We start from the raw sequence: 19,447 nt of genomic DNA, 5'->3' as shown, positions 1-19,447 counted from the left end.
AGAACGATTGAATTTTATTCTTAAAATATCAATAAAGACACCATAAAAAATGGGCAGTAAAAATATTTTTTTGTTTCTTAATAAAATTCAAAACAATGCCCAAAATTTGATTTCTAGAGTAGAATATCCCCATAAAATTATGAAACTATGACTTATATCAAATCGCAAACTATCATTAGTGGTACCGTTAAAGCCATAAACTTTACTGCAATCCGTAATAATTTATATTTATAGCTAATTATTTTACAAATGTGGAGAAAAACCAACAAAAACAACGATTTCAAAAACCTGCGCAAAACAGCGCTTCATCAATGATGGCAAAAACTTTTAGCGCACTTTAAACTAACAACAACACCACTTCACCAGCAATTTAACAACACTTGTGAAAAGAGCGAAACGCCGCCATCATTATCAACCTCAATAGAAAAGCTATTAAGAGCGTTTTGCACAGCAAATGCGCGACGCGGAGTAAAATGCCAACACATACACCGGCGTATTTGAGCAGATAATGCTGCTTACGCATTCTAAAAGCAAAGGACGCTATGCATGGATAGAATTGCAAATGTGTGTGTTTAATTTAACGTAAATCAATATACATATATATGTATATACCATAAGTAAACCTTCATAGGAATAATATAAATATTACAGCAAAGGGCAACGTATTAGTTGAAACATAACAGCAGCAACAATAATAATAAACAAAAGCTGGAAATAAGTTGTACGAGTAATACAACAGCAACAACATTTCAAATATTTATCTACGCGTTATTATGTATTATCTTACTATATGTGTGCGCAAGTTTGCAAAGCGTGCAAAGGCGAGCGTGGTTTCTCGGTCGTTTCATCTGCTATTTACGAGGATTGCTCAAAAAATGGAAGAAATTGTGGAATTTCTCCGTAACTGGACATCGGTGCTTCAATAGCCTTCCCAAAAAACAATTTTCCATTCGAGAGCTCAGCTTGTATGACAGCTATATGCTATAGTAGTCCGATCTCAAAAATTTATTTGGAGATTAATATTTCTGTAAACAGTCAAATAAATTGAAACCAAATTTTTTGAGAATATATCGTCAAATAAAAAAAAAAACTCCGCTCATTTAAGAAGTAATGCAGCTATATGCTATAGTGTTCCTTTCTGAACAAGTTATGCGAAGATAACACCATTAAAATAAAATAATAGTACCCCATGTCAAATTTCGTGAAGATACCTTGTCAAATAAAAAAGTTTTCCAAACAAAAATTTTGCTTTGATCGACAAACAATACGAATAGATATTGTGGCGTTGCCTTGGAAATTAATTTATGCTGAATTTTGTAAAGATAATATTTCAAATAAGAGAGTTTTTCAAACAAGGACTTTATTTTGATCCGTCAGCTTATATAAGAGTTATATACTGTAGTCGTCCTATATCCCCGATTCCAGCAAATGCACTGTTTCATGGGGAGAAAATGGCTCTTGTAGGATTTCATATTGATATTTCAAAAACCGAGTGGTATTTGCATATATGCTGTCAGTCATAGGGACATGGCTTAATATATTCAGCTATTCATGCCCACCATTTATATTTCTATATATTTTTTGTTTTCTCTGACGTTCCCTGCTGACTCTTATTTTGGATTTTTTTTTTTTTTTTTTTGTTTTCGTGATTTTTTCTAATTTAACATTAGCTTGGTCAAAAGCAATAATAATAATCATGGATTAAAAATGCCTCAGAAACTTACACGCACATTCATGTAACCCAGGATTATATGAAAATAATGTCACTAGCTTAGCATGTAAACATTTATAATATATCGTTGAAGAGATATTACCAAGGATTTTAATTTCTCCGAAATTTAATAGCCTCATTAGCACAAAACAGCCCAATCGAAATGATTCCTTAATTCTCGTCATCGTCTCTCAATCCATAGCTTCAAAAGTATCTATACAAATAACCTAATTAGACGACTTTTCTGAATGCAACCATTTTTAAATTCCAATATTGGCAATTGGAAAGCCAAAATTTTCAAGGCGGCAAACACAATTAAGCCAAGCAAACAGTTCCGAAATTAAACAGCTACAAAATATGGCAGCCCAGCTGCGCAGCGATATTATCCGGAGGCCTGCAACAGTCCCCAGCAGCAAACAAAGCCAACTATTCGAGAAGCCAAAACCAATTCCAAAGTCGAAGCCAGAATGCTACAATGTAAATGCACTCGCATTGGTTACAGAGCTGCTACTAGCGGCTAAGCTGGCTAATTTGCATGGCAGGCCAACAAAACGAGAAAAACCAACAAAAACTCCCAAAAAGAAACGGTAATAAATGAAGTGTCCCCACAGATCCAACTGTTTCTGTGACTGTTGCGACCAGCCGCCGCAAATATGTATACGAATCCACAGTTCAAGAGCAAACAAGCGCCTCGATGCCACTAACTGAGTGAATTTATGTTTGTGTGGGTGTATTTGAAAGCCCAACTTTGTCAATTGAAGTTGCTGGTCGCAAGTGAATTGAAAACCAACGAAGAGTTTAAGACACACTTGCTATGGATTTGTGAACATTGATGTGTATATTTCTATATATATTTGCATGTGTGTATGTTTCGCTTGCTACTCACATTTTCCAGTTTCGCCACAGTCTCATAGAGTGTCATGTTATTGACTTTGCCATATTGCACGATAAAATCGATATCATCAGCGCTGTTGGACGTCGACGCATCACTGCCCCCAGCAGTGGCAATGTCATTAGTGTTGCCGGAGTTGTTGTTGTTCTCGCCATTGTTCGCGCTGCCAGCGGTACTCGGAGTAGTGCTTTTCTTCGTGTTCTCCTCTTCATTGTCTGTGGTTGTTGTTGTTGCTGCGGTGGGTGCGCTTGCCTCGTAGCCGGGTTGACGCCAAGTCAAGCTAATTGTGGTATTTGTTACCGAAATGGCGTGCACGTCCTCAGCTGGGCCGGGTATGCTCTCGGTGCCTGTGAAAATAAAGTGAGAGCAAAAGATAGAAAGAGACGCAAAAATTATTTAGTGTTTATAAAGAGATCTATTGCTTTATTATTTGGCAAGCCAAATTTTTCAGAATTTTTGGAGGTGAGTAGGTAATTTAAAGACAATTTAATTGTTGAAATAAAATGCTTAGAGATAGTTTTAAGTGGCTGAACTGATGACTGCAGAGTTGTTACTAATGACTGAATCGTAATAATGAAATGAAAACCACTAAAGAAATCTAATATAATCCAATCTGTAAAAAAATGTGATTCGAGGAACTACTTAAACTAACTGTCAGACCACCAAGGTCTCCAGCTGGCGAACTAGTGTTCTTAGCCGTGAATACGCCATAAGCAGTCCCTGATCAAGAGTACCAGTAGATTAGGGTTAGGCATATAAAAAAAATTATCCACAACCGAGAGGAATGCTTCAAGAAAACAACAACAGAGTGTCAAGAGACGCTATATCAAAAGCCGTCAGATAAAAAATCCTCAATTGCTAAAGTTAGCGGACAGGATCGCCTAAGTTCTAGGAAGACCGATGGACAATAGAGCGCAAAGGAAGATGGACACATTATAGATAAAGAGATGCGGCACAGCAGAAAACAGTGCGAGGTGGACTAGTACTTAACACAGAGGCTCCCAGGTCACAGGTATTTCCGAAATTACCTGTACAACCTGGGACAGCAAATCATGCTCATATTTACGGATACGAACCAGTTAACGATGCCAACCATACCTTATTTAGGTGACATTCGAGGAATTAAGAAAAAAATATATATAAGGAAGAAAAGGATATAGACGCAGACCGTCCAGCTGCGATAAAAAAGGGGACTATTTTAGTGGGTGCCCCATATGGCACGAAGGCACTTTCTTACGATAAGGAGAAAAGGACGCGATTTGGTACCCATATCTCAAAAATTGAGGGACTAGGGCGATCTAACTATCCTAACTTAATAGCAAGCAGAAAAAGGACATAACCTTCCGCAAACTGGAAGATCATATAACATTGTCACATTTATTATCAGGAAAAAAAATAGATTTTTATATTACAATTACAACAATATAACAAAAAATATATGCTTCTCTATACCACTTCCAAAACTTGTATATCCTTGGCGGAAGATGCAACCGCCGATAATGATCCTATGCGTGTGTAAGTGCACACATAATACGAGTACACAGGTAAATATTAACTTGAGTGTAGGCTGACATGTAAATAAATATGTACAAATTCTACTTGTATACATACAGAAAACGTGGTATGTTCGGCTGTCTTTGAGAGCTTAAGTGAATTTAAACGCAAATTAGTGCTTGCAAGCGTGTATGAGTATATGTATGTATGTATGTGTATTTGCACAAGCTGCTCAATCAAATTGGCTTTAATTGTTGCTTAATTGGCAAATACAAAGGCTGTTGATGTCACTCATTGTCTAGCAAGCGCAAAGCTAATATTGCTGTAAGCCGTAACTAGCACTGCTATTGTTGTTGTCATTTGCTGCCTTTAGCTGTGGCAGTCAGCAAGATTGTTGCAGTTGAATGCCAGCGCAGACCTCTGAGTGTGTAAGTGTTGGCTCGATTGCTACTTGACAACAATAATACAGGTTAATACAATGAAATGTAATTTTACTGTTTGTTTTACTATGTTTTACAATAATAATAAAGTGCAGACAACAATAAAATGCCAAATAAATGAGTGTGGCAAGCATGTGAGCAGCATGCAACTAGACTTTATTTCGCTTGAGCGGGCAAATAAAAGCAACACATGTGTGTGTGCTGAGAAATATCAACAAGTATGAATAACAATAACAGCGAAAACCAACTATTACAGACATAACCAGTAGTGTCTCAAATAGCAATAATAAAAAAATAACAAAAAATTTAAGTAGAAACGTTAACTTTGATTTTGATCGATCTGTTTTAATAGCAGCTATATGCTATGGTAATCCGAACTGGAAAGTTTCTTCCAATATTGTAGTATAGTATAGCGACTACAGCAATTACCCGCCTAATCAAAAACAAGGCGGCTGAGGCTGATGGATTGCCGGCCGAACTATTCAAATACGACGGCGAGGAGCTCCTTATCAGGTATGCGTCAGCTTCTTGCAGAATATGGTCGGACGAAACCATCCCCAATGATTGGGATTTAAGTATGTTCTGCCCAATCCACGAAAAGGAAACCCCCACAATCTGCACCAACTACCGTGGGAGAAGTCTCCTCAACAGCGTATATATTGTTTAATCGATCGTACTGCATGACAGATTAGAGCCTACCGTCAACAAACAGATTTGACCTTAGCAGTGTGGCTTTAGGCCTGGAGAACTAGCAGATATTCATCTGCTGTCGTCGCTCTCGCTCCTTGGTTCCCACGCCATTGTTGACAGTAATAACTTTGAAATCGTAGATAATTTCGACTATCTTGGAATCAGTGTTAACACTAGCAACAACGTCACCCTGGAAATCCAACGCAGAATAATACTTGTCAATAACTGATACCTCGGACTGAGTAGGCAAAGACCAATTTCTACAAGTCACTCATTATATCCGTCCCGCTATATAGCGCAGAGGCATGGACGATGATAGCATCTGATGAGTTGACGTTACGAATTTTCGAGAGAAAGGTTCTACGAAAGATGTATGGTTATTCGCGCTTTGGCAACGGCGAATACCGCTGTACGAGATATACGACGACATTGACATGGTTCAGCTACGCTGGCTAGGCTCCCCGACGGTACCTTCTGGGTGTTATCAACTTCGTCGTAAACTTAATATATATTCAGGATAAAAAATAAATAAAAATAAAATTAACATAAATGTCTACAATATACAATCAACAGCGCACCTAGACAGCCGGCCGACAACCTCGGCCTGCGCCATTGACAACCAAACATTAAATTTAAGTCAACAACTAAGCAAGTACTTAGCGTTTCACTCACCTTCTTCGATGCACTGCAAAATATTTCCCGCGTACGATAAACAGTCACTGGAGGTCGTGCCATTGCTACCGCTATAGCTGCTGCCACTCAGCGCGCCCGCATTGCTGCCGACGCCGTTCGCGTAGTGCGGCATAACACCACGGCAGATGGTCATGCAAGCGGTGGGCACGCCGCGGCGTTGACAGCAGGGCGTATGATCACGTCCACCGGCGGCGCAGCGCACAATAACCGCTACAAAGAGACACGAGAAAAAAAGAGAGAGGGCGATAGGAAAAGTGAGAGAAAATGTAGCATAGCATGAATTACAAAAATATTAAATTAAATTTGTGTCAAACATTTATCTTCACTTCTCACTCCATTGCTTTTACTTACACATTTGTGCCCGACACGCCGGTCCAAGCTTTTCAATATCCGACAATTTAATGTTGTACGAACAGAGGGGCGCACATTGTGGCAGCAAGCCGGATGCCTGACAGCATTTTGTCATATTGTAAACCGGTTCGGGCTCATCCGCCGCCTCGGCGGGTTGTGTGCGTGTAATAAGGCGTGGTGAAGCTTCACTTTTGCCATATTGATTCACAGACACTACGTAGAATTCATAGTAGACTTCGGGTTCAAGTCCCTCCAAGATGAGTGGTGGGTTTTTCTAGAGAGGAAAAATGTATACAATGTTTTTAAGGGTTTACAAAGCTTATGAGCGCTTTTAAATCAGATGCCTAACTTCGAGGTATGGAAGAATTAGAGCTATAGATCTCCCTTAATTAGCTTCAGTATAAGTAAGATAACTCTATGGATCGAGAAACTCTTCCGACTAGTCAATAGTAACGAACCGACAATAATTCATCGAGCAAAATCCAAAGGAGCTTCGGCTAAACTAAGCTGTATAATTTTACCGGTAGAGCTAAAACTACTAAGAGTATCCTAGAAGACGGAGGAGCTCTAAGGCTAACTGCTAAACACGGGAAGGTGGAAAAGTAGACAGTTGTTTATACCAAAATTTAGTACCGACCAAAATAGGTCGTTCCCGAACAATCGATTCTAAGCAAAAGGAACAGACCTGGATGAAGGGCAAAGACTCTCAAATCTGACTTCATCAAAACTATTTGGCATTATAAGTCAATACTTAATACGGGCCAAAATACTTTCCATAATAATCGAATCTAAATAAAAGGAACGGACCTGGAGTTTTAACAGATAAAGACCGTTAATGCTGCTGTATTCCTCAAAATTAATAGGGAATGTTTCCGCCACAACACCCTTAAATTTGTGACGTAGTGCTTTCGATATCAACCCCATCCAGTTCCACCGACTTACTACTGTTACTGGTCACCTATTGTCAACAGTCTCATCTAAGACTTACCTTCACCACAGTCAGATAGTCGTCGCCTTCGCCCAAACGTCTAAACTTGACATGATAAGTGCTGATTGTGTCGGCCAAGCGTTTGGGTTTATCCCAGTCCAAAATTATAAAATTATCGGCCTTTGCCACCGTACGTATCATCGAAGGTGGATCAGCGAGCACGCCGTAACCCTGGAAGAGGCAGCTGCTATACTCGGACATGAAGCGTAGGCACCTAGAAAAAAGTTTACAACAATATATGTCGCTTAAGAGGAATAATTTCGGCATCACAAATTCTAATACTCACTTGAACAGACTAAAGTCTAGTGTTGATATTTTGCCTGAGCATAGCGGAAAGCACACAGCCGGTATGCCACGCGCACGACAACAGGGTGTGTGATCGATTTTATTTGCCAGACAAGTAAAGGTAATATTGGACCAAGGTGCGCAGACCATAAAGTCGGGCAGTGTAGCGAGATCGGTCTTCTGTGGATCACACATCTTATCGAGACACTTACGATGCGTCATGCCTTTGGCCTCACAACAGCTACGTATATTTGGCAGCTCCGGCATAATGCTCTCCACCGAAGCAGAAGCTTCGGCATCATCATTTCGTGGTGCGAATACCTCACTGGTATGAGTGAACACACGCAAACGTTCGCTGGGCAAACTCGAACCGTAATCATTATGCGCGGTCACCACGATCGCGTACATTGTGAGCGGAGTAAGATCCTGTAGTGTGAGCGTTGTCTGATTAACCGGCACTGTGCGTATGATGGTCTGCTCTAATGGACGTTTCTTCCATGCATACGCATTGGACACTTCATCCTCATCGAAACTGTGTAGCGCCGTTAAATTCACACTGTAATAGGCGACTTTATGCGCCAACTTTTCCGGTTCATACCAGTGCACCGTGACACGTGTCTCCGACACATGATCAACTGTAACACTCGTCGGTGTACTGGGTATATTCTGCACGCCCTGCAGTATGCATTGCAAACCACTGAGGGTATGATGTACGCAAGATACGCGAGTCTTTAGGAGATCCGTGAAAGGTGTGTATTCACCGCGACACATATCCTGACACAAATCCGGTATCTGTTTGTCCACACAGCAGGGCACATGATCACGTCCATCCGCCATGCAACGTACAATGTTTGGAAAATCCTTCTCACAAGCTTCGGGCTCTATGCCCGTCGTACCGTCGATTATGTTGTGTACATTGCAGAAGCCCATGCACTCGGCGGTGACGTTAGCGCGCTCACAGCATTCGGTGAAATCGTGTGTGATTTGAGGCGCAACCGTGGGCGCACGCCAAAACGAACGATTGTCTGTGGCGTCGAGTGGCGGCGGCACTAGATAGACATCACTCGACTCTGTGGTGGTCGTGATGTTATCATTTCCGTTGGGTATCTGCTTGACTGTACAAAGGAAGTTGTTAATATGAAAAATTGTTTATACTGAGTGATGCACATTCCGAAAACGAGAGTTTCGCTTTCCAACACTTACCTGTGAGTATATGTATGCTCCGGAGCACGGGCTCCGAATTCAGTTCGCAGATGTAGCTACCTGAATCTTCGGTAGTCAAACGCTTCACTAGTAACACCCACACCTCACCGCCAGACTCGAGTCCTTTGGGATCTAAACGAAATAACATATATTTTTAATACATTTTACCCCTGGTCATCATTTTGTCGTGTAGGTACCTTTCTTCCATTCACTTTCGTCATGCAACACACTTACACGTGTGTCGCTCGTCACTCTCACCATACCGGCAGTGAGTATTTCGTCGGATTTCTTCCATATCACTGTGTGATTAGCGCGGTTCTCTGAGACAACGCATGTGAGCAAGGCGTCTTTGCCTTCGTAGATCAGTGATGGACCACCAGTTGCTACAACGAGGTAGATATTTGTAGAAAATGACGTATATGACGTTTCTTAAAGATATTTTTCTAAATTAAAAAGTTTTTGTACACACCAATTGGTACACCGGAATTAACAGTCGAAAATAAGCACGTTGATGTTGTTAGTACCACCAGCAGCTTAAACATTATTTCCATTAATAACGGTCACCTGAAGAGAGACATAAAAAATAGTATGTGTGATAAAGATTTTCAGGGGACCATAAATAATTTCTTATGAAGAACATAAACTACTTTGAAACTAAAGACTAAAAGGCCGTTAGAATTCTAAAAAATTATTTTCACAGCCTCGGTAGCACACCAGCTTTGAAGTTTTAACTGAAGCTACTTACAAAACTACGAATGTTCGTGCATATTTTCCGAAGATCCTATAGATGTAGATCTTATACTTAGCACTGCGTATAGGAAGTGGCCTAAATTCAATATAACTACGGTAATTATTTGTTTAAATGTTCAGTAATTTTGATAAGTTCTTTGAAGACTGGGGTGGAGCTCCCAAGCTCTGAAGCTTATTTCTTGAAACATTTAATTTGGAATCACACACAACCAGAAAAGCAAAATACACTTAAGATACTGGATTATCAGATAATTTTGATCCAACTTTTCTTATCTGAAGATTTTTCGGTTCTTCGAAGAGGAAATGTAAGTGTGGTCATATCAGCTAAGCCCAGTTCACCCAAAGAGCTTATGTTTGATATAGCAAAGGAAGGAGTATGCACTTGTGTATGCAAAGTTTAGGTTGGGGCGAGAAAATGTTTACCCAACGTTGAAGGTTCCAGAAGGCTACGAAACTCATTAAGAAATAACATACAATTTGTTCTTATACGCATGTTTTTATAGTCTAGCGATCGTCTTCTTTCAGACTATGCTTTTTTAGCCAACATCCATAATAGAAGCTTAAGGAAAAAGAAATTTAGTCTGAGTATACTATATGTGCCCTCAACTCCTTATTAGGATACTATGATCTTTCGAAACCCATCACAAGGATCGAAACTTATATCAAAGCGAAAGAAACCACCACCGAACGATCGGTGGATCATGGGTTCTAATTTCGCCGGAATGAAAACTTTTCAGAAATTTTCATGAGAACCGACACGCGATTCTAGGACAGTGCTAACTCGAAAACCCTCTCATTCAACGGGAAATAAAACTTATAAGTCTTTAAATTCAAACACATTCGAAACCAGCATCAGTTTTAAATATTTAATTACTTAATGTAAACAAATTAAGTTCTGACAAGCAACACCAACTCGTTAAAAGTGTGCTATCCTGACAACAAACTCATACTTTAAAAGGTATAATAATAACCCAAACTTTAGTTAAGGCTTTAGAAGTACTTTTTCTGAGCATTCTAACAGCCAGCTGTCGGGCATAGCGACAGTGTAAACAGGCTCATAAAAGTTGAAGAAAACAAAACAAATACGGAATGAACAAAAAGTGAAGGAAATGGAAGATTTGGAAAAGTTAAACAAAAACGCAAACACTTGATACGTGGCAGGTGCTAAATAGCCAGTTGCAATACGAGGGGACTTGATAAAACTGAGTCTTTTTTAAGACCACCACCATTTTTGGCTCTAGAGCAAGCTCAACATTCGGTAATAATAATTAGCTAGTACAAATAATATCTTATTTTGGGAAAGCTCCAGAAAAAGTTTAGAGAAATCTCAGTACAAAATGTCTCCATTGTAAAACTTAAAGTTCTTGTTTGTGATAAAAGCAATAAGTAACCAATGTTAAGTCTTAAAAGTTTGAACAAGTATCCACTTTGGCACGTATTTTTGTCTCTCTGACTTCCGATATTTTCATCGAGGTGCCCACTGTCTCAAGTACCCTAAAATTTTTTCTACTAAATTTTACACATTTTGTTTATGCGGAAGTAAAACCGAAATTATCTATAAGGTGACATGATAATTCAGAATCATTTTGTATACCAGGTTTTTTGTTTTAGAAAACGATAAATATTCGTAAATTCAATTTACAAAATAAGAGCCAATTCTTAGAAGGTTCACAAAAAACAGATTTCACAGGAGCCTTCTTTAATAGTCGCTAGTAGCAATATAAAAACTTCTTGTTTTATCCAACTAGCTGCGTAGCAGACCACAAGCACACACAAAAAAAATATTTATTTCTATACTAAAATGTTTTTACTTTCCAGGGATCCACTCGCTGCATGAGTATTTTCCGTTAAATAGCCACACTATATATAACTGAACTCACGTAAGAGCTGCTACCTAATCCCTTAAGTAGCCTAATGAGTATGAAGTTGCCCAGAATGCATCAGATGCGAAGGCGGATAGAATGTTGGAAAAGATGAAAAGTAGAATAATATGAGAAATAACAACGGCATAACAAGAAAAATGTGTTGTGAAGAGATAACAAATGTGGGCCAAGTGAAGTCCAAAAGGACAGCATAACGAGAGTTTCTGAAGATACGATGTGGAAAGCTGCATTGGAGGTGGAAAATAAAAAGGTGAGACAAAGTAAATAGTCGGATAAATGCTTGGGCATAAATGAAAGATAAATAGAGGTAAAGTGTTGTTTTGCTTAAGTACAAACAAAATTGTAAGTGTCAAAAAGGAATGACAAAATGTTTTATGGACCCTTAATTAATGTGTAATTTGTTGTCAAAACAAAAAGTTTTAAGGGACAAAAATAGAATTAGGGCGCAGGTTTTAATGGTGAAAGTTTGAAAAAAGTGGAAAAGAAATTTGGATTTGAGTTTAGGAGGACTCAGGAGAATTTAAGTATTCTTAATATAGAAATAGAAATAGAAATATGTTTGAAGCGAGAAGTATGAAAATGCTTTCCGAGTACAAACTGCGATCCAGCTGACAAAGTTCGACTAGAAAACTGAACTTTCTTCGCTCGCGGCTAGCCGTAAGGGAATGAAACGTACCTCAGACTATAAGCCTTGCTGTTATTTTTTTGCTTTTAAGCTAATTATTGACTATAACATGTAGTTAGGTGTTCATTGGGGTTAACGTTTGGTTACGACATTTGATGATAATTTTCAGAATTTAAAAAGTAGTCGAACCCACTAATCAACCTGTTTTAATACTAAATCAGGCCTAATACAATATCTAATTTTTGTACATAGTTTCGACTGGCTAATATTCACCCATAAGAATGACAATACGAGTATAAAGTTTTTCAATATATTACTTAGGGTATCTGTGTAAAGAAAGTTCCTTTAAATAAAATTAATGAGTTGTTTACCTATTTCCTATCTCAAACCAAAAAAAAAAATGTCATTCAACACAAAGCGTACGCGACATTCATGGCATTGGAACGGCCTCGTTTTTTTTTTTTTTTTTCAGCTAAAGACCAACGTCTCAGAAGCATTTAGGAATGTTTAAAGAGCTAAAGCAATCAGATAGTAATTAGTGTTATATGCGTTATATTTTTTCAGACTGATTTCTGAAGATTATATAAAAAACTATGTTTCTATATTAGGATGGTTATTAGATGACGATAGCATATAGTCATAAACACGATCTAAGGAGTCTTTGTAAGCAATAATGAAGGCGAAAATATCAACCAAACTGTGTCAAGACAACCGAGAACAAAGGAACCGTGTCGAGACACCCAAGGTGGTCATGTGTAGTTCCGTGGCGTGATTTAACAGCATCCATAGCTTCAATTTGGAGAATCTTAGTTAGAACTTTGTTATGTAGGATGCTAAAGTTAGACAACACATAGAGTTGTTTGTACTAGATGAGTTCGGGTCTTAAATGTGGGAAGTACAGTTTTACAAGAGCAGCTAGGGTCGAAGGCTTTGTAAGCATGCGATATTACATAAATCAACTGGCATACTGTTGACATCTAAAGCGAGTCCAAATGCGAATACGAACCAATATGATTAAATCTACAGCAAAAGACGGTATAATAAAGTTGTCGAATGAATGAAGTTAACGGTCGCCTCTTGTGATCCATTATGAATTATTTGATAATATAGTTTTATGTTTCTCTATTAGTTTGGCTTTTAGAGGACAATATTCCTCGTAAAGGATCGAATAAGATTTATTTTTATCTACCACGTCTATGCGGAAAAATGGCTATCGAACGATGGCGCGGAATCAAACAAAGTTCGTAGTCTCGATCATATTCTCTTCAAAGCAATGCTGTACAATCTGCAATCGAAATCTCTTCAAAACGCGTTTTAGTAATATATAACGGCGTACTTTATTTCTATTCTCAAAGTCCTCTAACTATAAATAATATATGTATTTGGCACTTGGAATTTTACAAGTTTGTTACTTTCTTTATTGTTGATGTAGCAGATCTTTTTCAGCTGACGTTTTCAAACACGACCAAACCGAATTCTGTTGGCATCCATTAAAATTGCTTAGACACACAAACAAAGTTCCAAATATGTGTATAATGTATGTATATGCTTATATAAGGCTGTGTGAGTGCGTTTCTACTTGTTTGCGGTTTGATATCTCCGCTTCACTGCTTGCGCCGTAACTTTTCCATTTTGTATTAATTAAAATTTTGCTATGCCAACTATTTCGCGACAGACACACATATGCATACAAAAAAACACACACACATATGAATAGACTGTTGCATGTAGGGCACAAAGTAAATTGTATACACCGCATGTGGCTTGTGGCATGTGGCATGTGGTATGCTGTATAGAAACATAGAAAGCGGATGTGTAGGTGGTATGTACGCATTTGTGTGTTCGCTTGTGATCCACGAGGACCTGGCAGGGGTCGTTTAGGTGAAAATATGAAAGATTATGTGACATATGCTTGTTGACAATGAGAAATTTTACACTTTTCCACACACATACGTCRAAAGTTGGCTATAAAATATTCATATACAAATTGGTGCATGCCACACGCGCCAGAAACCAGCCTGCAAAGTACCAAATGTGACCGCAGTTATGCAAATGGTGTTGTAATAGCATTGTTTTTGCTCACGCATATACACATGTTAGCATGTATGAGCGCACCAACCCGTCAAAACACGCATTTGCTGAGCCATCTAAGAGCTAGGCGTTTTAATTGGTATGTCAATGTCGCAAGCCACATGAAAGGCAGACGCAACGAAGCCTCAACTTCTTCTTCATAATAGTTGCATAGTTTACTTTTAGGCGCGCAGCCATGCATGCTTTCAAATTTATGGCAAAAATTATTTTCGAATATCTATATGGCAAATTTTGGTTTGACTGCAGCAGACATTGCAACTCCTGGCACCACTCCTTTTCCACGCTCATTAACTCCGTCATTACCAACCTTATTATCAACTACTAATATAAGCTTCATCCTTTCCCTCTTGCTAGCCGCCGCCTTCATCATTTTATGTTGATTCCCATGTAATGATTTTACAATTAAGTGCCAAACTTGGTAGTTCAACCCAACGGTACTTAGCACGCAGAAATATTTTGCTGCGTAGTTTGTTGGCATGCTTTTCGGAGCGGTTTGTTGGTAGTTTGAAAATTTCCAGATTGTTTTACCTAAAAGTTTACACTAAATTTCAACGGCAATTACCCGGAAAGGTAGTTTTATTTAGTACTCACTGGGGAATGTCAAGTTTAACCGTTCATGCCGTTTTGGTTGTAACAGTGGCGTGTCAAGCATAAAGCGAATGAATGCAATTAATTGAGAGAGTGAGAGCGAGAGAAAGAGAGAAATATGGGAGGTCAGAAACTAGCGGTGGAATGAACTTATCATTAAATAAGTTTATCGTATGCAATTTGAGTTAATTAAATCGCAGAGAGCAAAGGGTTTAGAACTGAGCTTCTGCAAATACGACTAAAGTAAACTTAAAACACGAAAAGAGGTTAACTTCTGCTGCATCGAAGCTAAAATACCTYCCAGTGGTGCATTTCTTTTAGCATTGAAAGAAAAATCTAGATTTTGATCGGTCAGTTTGTATGACAGCTATATGCTTGGACAATTATTTGCGCTCAATCCCTCAAATCTTCTAAAATAAAAAAGTTTTCAATATGTGGACTGGATTTTTATCGTTCAATTTTTATGGCAGCTATATATTATAGTCAACCAATATCACAAACACCTGAAGCACTATCTAGCGTAAATACAAGCAGGCGGAAATCGCTAAATGATAAATATCATTTTCTTAAGTATGTGGCAACTCTGCCTAAGCTATTTTTTTAACGAACTGGTTATGAATTTTCTACTCCGCTTTCTTCGTTCTCATATTTAAGTAAATTTTTAGGCTCTTTCAAAATATCAAAGTTACACCAAAACATTGGTCGCAATTGTTATTCTGAATTTCATGCAGTTATATGGAAGTTATCAGTTATCGCAAAATCGCGTTACTGAAGTTGGTGAGACTTTAGTTTAGAAATTCCTGGAAGATGGTAACCCTACTTTGCTGCATTTAGAGATTTAAAATTGATTTAGACTCTGTTCCAGTCTAAAACTCACCAAATATTTTATTKTAAAACCAGAGCAAATTATTTGATTTCAAATTATTTTSAAATAGGTGGCAACTCTGTGAAACTTATTTTTTTAAATAAGTTTGTTTAGACTTACCATTCAAATAAGTGCCATTTGATAATTTTTATTTATTCCTATATTGAGGTAAGTTTTTTGAGACAAGTGGCAACTCTGCCGAAAATATTTTAAACTAAATATTCTTAAACACAAGTACGTTTCAATTGATAACAATTATTTATTTTCTTATTGAAGCGAATTTTTCAAAAGGCAGGTGGCAACTGCTTCATAGGATGAAGTCCTAAATTGCTAAGTTTAATTTTAATTCTACGCAGTTTTCTGAAAATGTTCAATAAAATCGGTTTTATAGTTTCAGAGTCAATAGAATGTAAGCAAATGAACGGCAAAGTGAAAACAAAACAGGGAATGACATGGAATGAAACGATGTGTCATATAATTTATGAGGTGGCATGCCAGTAAGAGAAATCGAGCGCACAAATTACACACAGCACAAGCAGCTTAGGCGCTGAACTAATCAAAGTTGTACTACCACTTAAGTCCTCGAGATGAAAAAAAAACTGAAAACAAGGGTACTTATACTTTTGTATCGAAATGGAACAGGCAAGAAAGGAATGATATAATGGTTCACCTATACAATTCCTCAGACAAATTTTAACTTGTAACCTGGGTACCAATTTGACATAGATCCCATTTCTTATTAGTGGAGACTCACTTTGAATAAAGTTGAATGTTGATCTAAACCAAATAAAGCAATGAAGCTCGCTGCATATTGATAGAGCTCTCCATATTTCCTATTATAACATATTAGTTGTTTTTTATACCCAGAAGTTCAAGGGGAGCTGATGAAAGCGGTAGTACCCAAAAACGATTACAGCAAAATCAATTAAATGCTTAACGTTATTAAGCGATTCAAGAGTGGTGAACACGATTAATATATATAGAAAAGCTAGTGGAAGAAAAAGGAAGCATATTCCATACAGCTACACAAGCTTCCACTTAGTACATTCATTTGAGGCATTCTTAACACATAAACTTAGTCGTTTGGTAATTTAATTCGGTTGCCTCGGTAACCCAGCAACCTGCTGCATTGTTCTCAATAAAATAACGGTGGCAAATGCTTGGCTTGCTTTGCTCTCACTAATCTACTTAAATAGCTGCTTACAGTTGATTTTGTTTAATTTGAGACAAAACTAAGCTGCATACCGAAGCGCCGCTTTCGGTTTAAAACCACCAAGGCCCTAAAGGCAGCAGCAGCAGCGACGACATATTTGGCGAATTTCGCGTTGACAACCAATTTCGCAAGCAAGACAACAAATCGACGACAGGATGACAACACAATTTGGCTTGCAACGAGAGGCAATCGGAAGCATCTAAATTGCTTGGAGAGTCTTCAAATAAAGGAGCAAGCGAAGGCAGCCTGACGAGCCGAAGCGCAGTGACAAAAGTTTAACGCATCCATTGAACAACAAAAGCGAACGGAAGTTAATTGGGCTGTGAAAGCCGAAGTACCACACACCGTAAGGCAATGCAAAACAAAAACAAAAAAAGCTGTCACATATCAGCTGGGCAGGAGAACTATGGAGAACCTTAGAGCATTTCATAAGCAGCCGGTAGAGATAATAAAATACAGGCAAGCTCCGTTAACACTCAACGCCAACCGCATAGCACCGAGGTAGCAAGGACTTCGCGACTATAAGCTGTGATGAGATCTGACGCTCGTTGAACGGACGTGCACATCAGCGTCAAGATGTCTCACGAATTTTTTGACATCAGTCGCGCTTTTACGCGCTTCCTGTTCACTTTCGTTCCTTTTCTCTGTTTTCGGTTGACAGCTTTAGGTAAGCAGTTGAAGTGCGCTTCACTGCTTTGCTTACCTGGCGACTGCGCATGCTTAGCACATTTATAGTATTATGGTGCAGTTGTGCTTTAAGCACTTCCATCATATTTTGTGAAAGCTGTGTTCTATCGCAGTTGGTCTTGGCACGGGTTGACTTGACTTAGCTTCACGTCGCTGCAGATTGTGTTGCAAAATGCTGACAGTGACGTGACAGTTGGAGACGTTGTAAAAAATTCGTAGTAAATGCAGGTTGAGAACAACATATGATACATGATGATACAGTTATAAGAAGAAGAAGGATTTCCGTTATATCGGTTTTTTTACAAAGTCCATTGTTGCTAATCAATTTTGCAGTACATACTGTGAGCTCTTGTCTGATCCATGTTGTAAATATACACAATTTGGGTTTAATCTATAACAAATTAATACTGTGAGCTCTTGTTTGATCCATGTTGTGAATATACACAATGTGGGTTTAGTCTATATCGTCAGCAATCGACCCTTTATAAAAATGAAGATCCAGCGAACATCATTTGTATGTCAACATTAATTTATTTTATATTACGTAAAACACTTGTTTATTTCTCCCCTGCTGCCCAATGTGTTTTAATTTTGAACTTCGGAATGCGTCGTCCGGTCTCAACGAGCTGAATGCTGGCATTCTCACAGATAATGTACCAGCGTCTCATGAGCCACCGTGCATACTCTGTTAGTCCACCAAATCCGCTTTGCTAACTTTATGAAAATTTAATCTCTGATTCCTTGTAGGTTCATTAACCGGCATGTATTCTATGAAGTTTTTACAATATGAAATTTTGCCGGTTTGCAACCGTATGGTAGGAACTTGTATTATGTTCTCTCTGTGAGACTGCAGCAAGCTCATAGGTCCACTAAGCATCAGATCAAAGTCAGCGAGCTCAAAGTCAGTATAACCGCACGGCCTCTCTGGACGACGCTGCATTGCGGTGGAGTATTTGCACCACACAACTTTATTTCCCACAGGGTGTGTTGAAGTCAGTCACACAATGTCTCCAGTCATACACAAATCTCTGTTTATGCGACACATTGCTGCTGCACTTTTGACTTCTTGGCACCTACTAAAGATTATTGCCGTTCTTGTTGTTGATTTTTATTATTTTCTGCACAGAATTGTTGTCTTTTTATCTCTTTCTTGCGCGCCATTGTTGCCAAGGACGCCAAAAATCACGTTTAAATCAGACACAGGAACTGAAGCCAAAATTTGAAAGCGAGCGTTAAGCACTGCAGAATAAAAGTTAAGCGTGGGAGAGGGAAAATACACGAAAATTGCAATGTCACTTTTGTTGCGGCAACGCGTGCAACAATGACATAAATAACAGCAACGAAAAGTGGAGGAAGGCATTAACAATGACGCTGCCACAAATAAGTTAAAAATCAACGCTGTTACAGAAACAAATATACAGACCCACATAAACGTGATTGCGCGAAAATAACGCGTGGAAATTTGTCGTATATTGCTCGCTTACAGCAAAGGCAACAGCAACAGCTTAGTAAAAGCAGCGCCCTTGGCACCAACACTGAACTTGCTGCACAAACGCACCATTGTTGCACAGAAAGTGCAGCTTAAATAGCATGTAGCGGCACTAAGTAGAGAGCTTCTTATATATATATATATGTGTGTGTGCGTAATGGTATATTGTATATGTGGGAGTGAGTATGATTATTTTTATGAGTGTGTGCCTGTACATTTGACTGTTGGTAAATGGTGAACAAAGGTTGCGAGCGGCTTACTTGACTCACTTGACAACAACGATGCCGGACGATTCCTCACACACTTACACAAAAAGACCATTTTAGTGAATTTTCGTCCCCCATGCATTTTATAGTTGTTTCTGGCATATGACAGCTAATACCAACAGCATTACGGGCAGTCAGTCAGTCAGTTCTTTTATGATTTTTAACACCCCACTTCATCAGCGCCTTTGGTATAGGTACAATTGGCTCTCAATTCGATACAACACGTGGCAAGTGAACACAACA

General features: G+C 38.6%; 1 protein-coding gene across 2 annotated transcripts in view; it reads right to left on the bottom strand.

Moving 5' to 3' along the window:
- The window catches only part of LOC108972799 (Ig-like and fibronectin type-III domain-containing protein 2), a 42,685-nt gene extending 33,378 nt beyond the window's left edge, over positions 1–9,307 (bottom strand). For both annotated transcript variants that reach the window (XM_018939613.1, XM_018939612.1), the window contains exons 1-8: positions 9,217–9,307; positions 8,945–9,130; positions 8,748–8,879; positions 7,546–8,659; positions 7,260–7,473; positions 6,272–6,545; positions 5,900–6,130; positions 2,598–2,950 (exon numbers count right to left, since the gene is read on the bottom strand). In XM_018939613.1, coding sequence (XP_018795158.1) covers positions 2,598–2,950; positions 5,900–6,130; positions 6,272–6,545; positions 7,260–7,473; positions 7,546–8,659; positions 8,748–8,879; positions 8,945–9,130; positions 9,217–9,298 — 2,586 coding nt within the window. In that variant the 5' untranslated portion in view covers positions 9,299–9,307. The remainder of the gene's footprint in view (positions 1–2,597; positions 2,951–5,899; positions 6,131–6,271; positions 6,546–7,259; positions 7,474–7,545; positions 8,660–8,747; positions 8,880–8,944; positions 9,131–9,216) is intronic.
- Between the last annotated feature and the right edge of the window lie 10,140 nt (positions 9,308–19,447).

The sequence above is a fragment of the Bactrocera latifrons genome, unplaced genomic scaffold (genome assembly GCF_001853355.1).
Source record: "Bactrocera latifrons isolate USDA-ARS-PBARC rearing strain unplaced genomic scaffold, ASM185335v1 scaffold_427, whole genome shotgun sequence".
Taxonomy (NCBI): Eukaryota; Metazoa; Arthropoda; class Insecta; order Diptera; family Tephritidae; genus Bactrocera; species Bactrocera latifrons.
The sequence above is the reverse complement of the archived record's forward strand: the minus strand, read 5'-3'. Positions and strand labels throughout refer to the sequence as shown.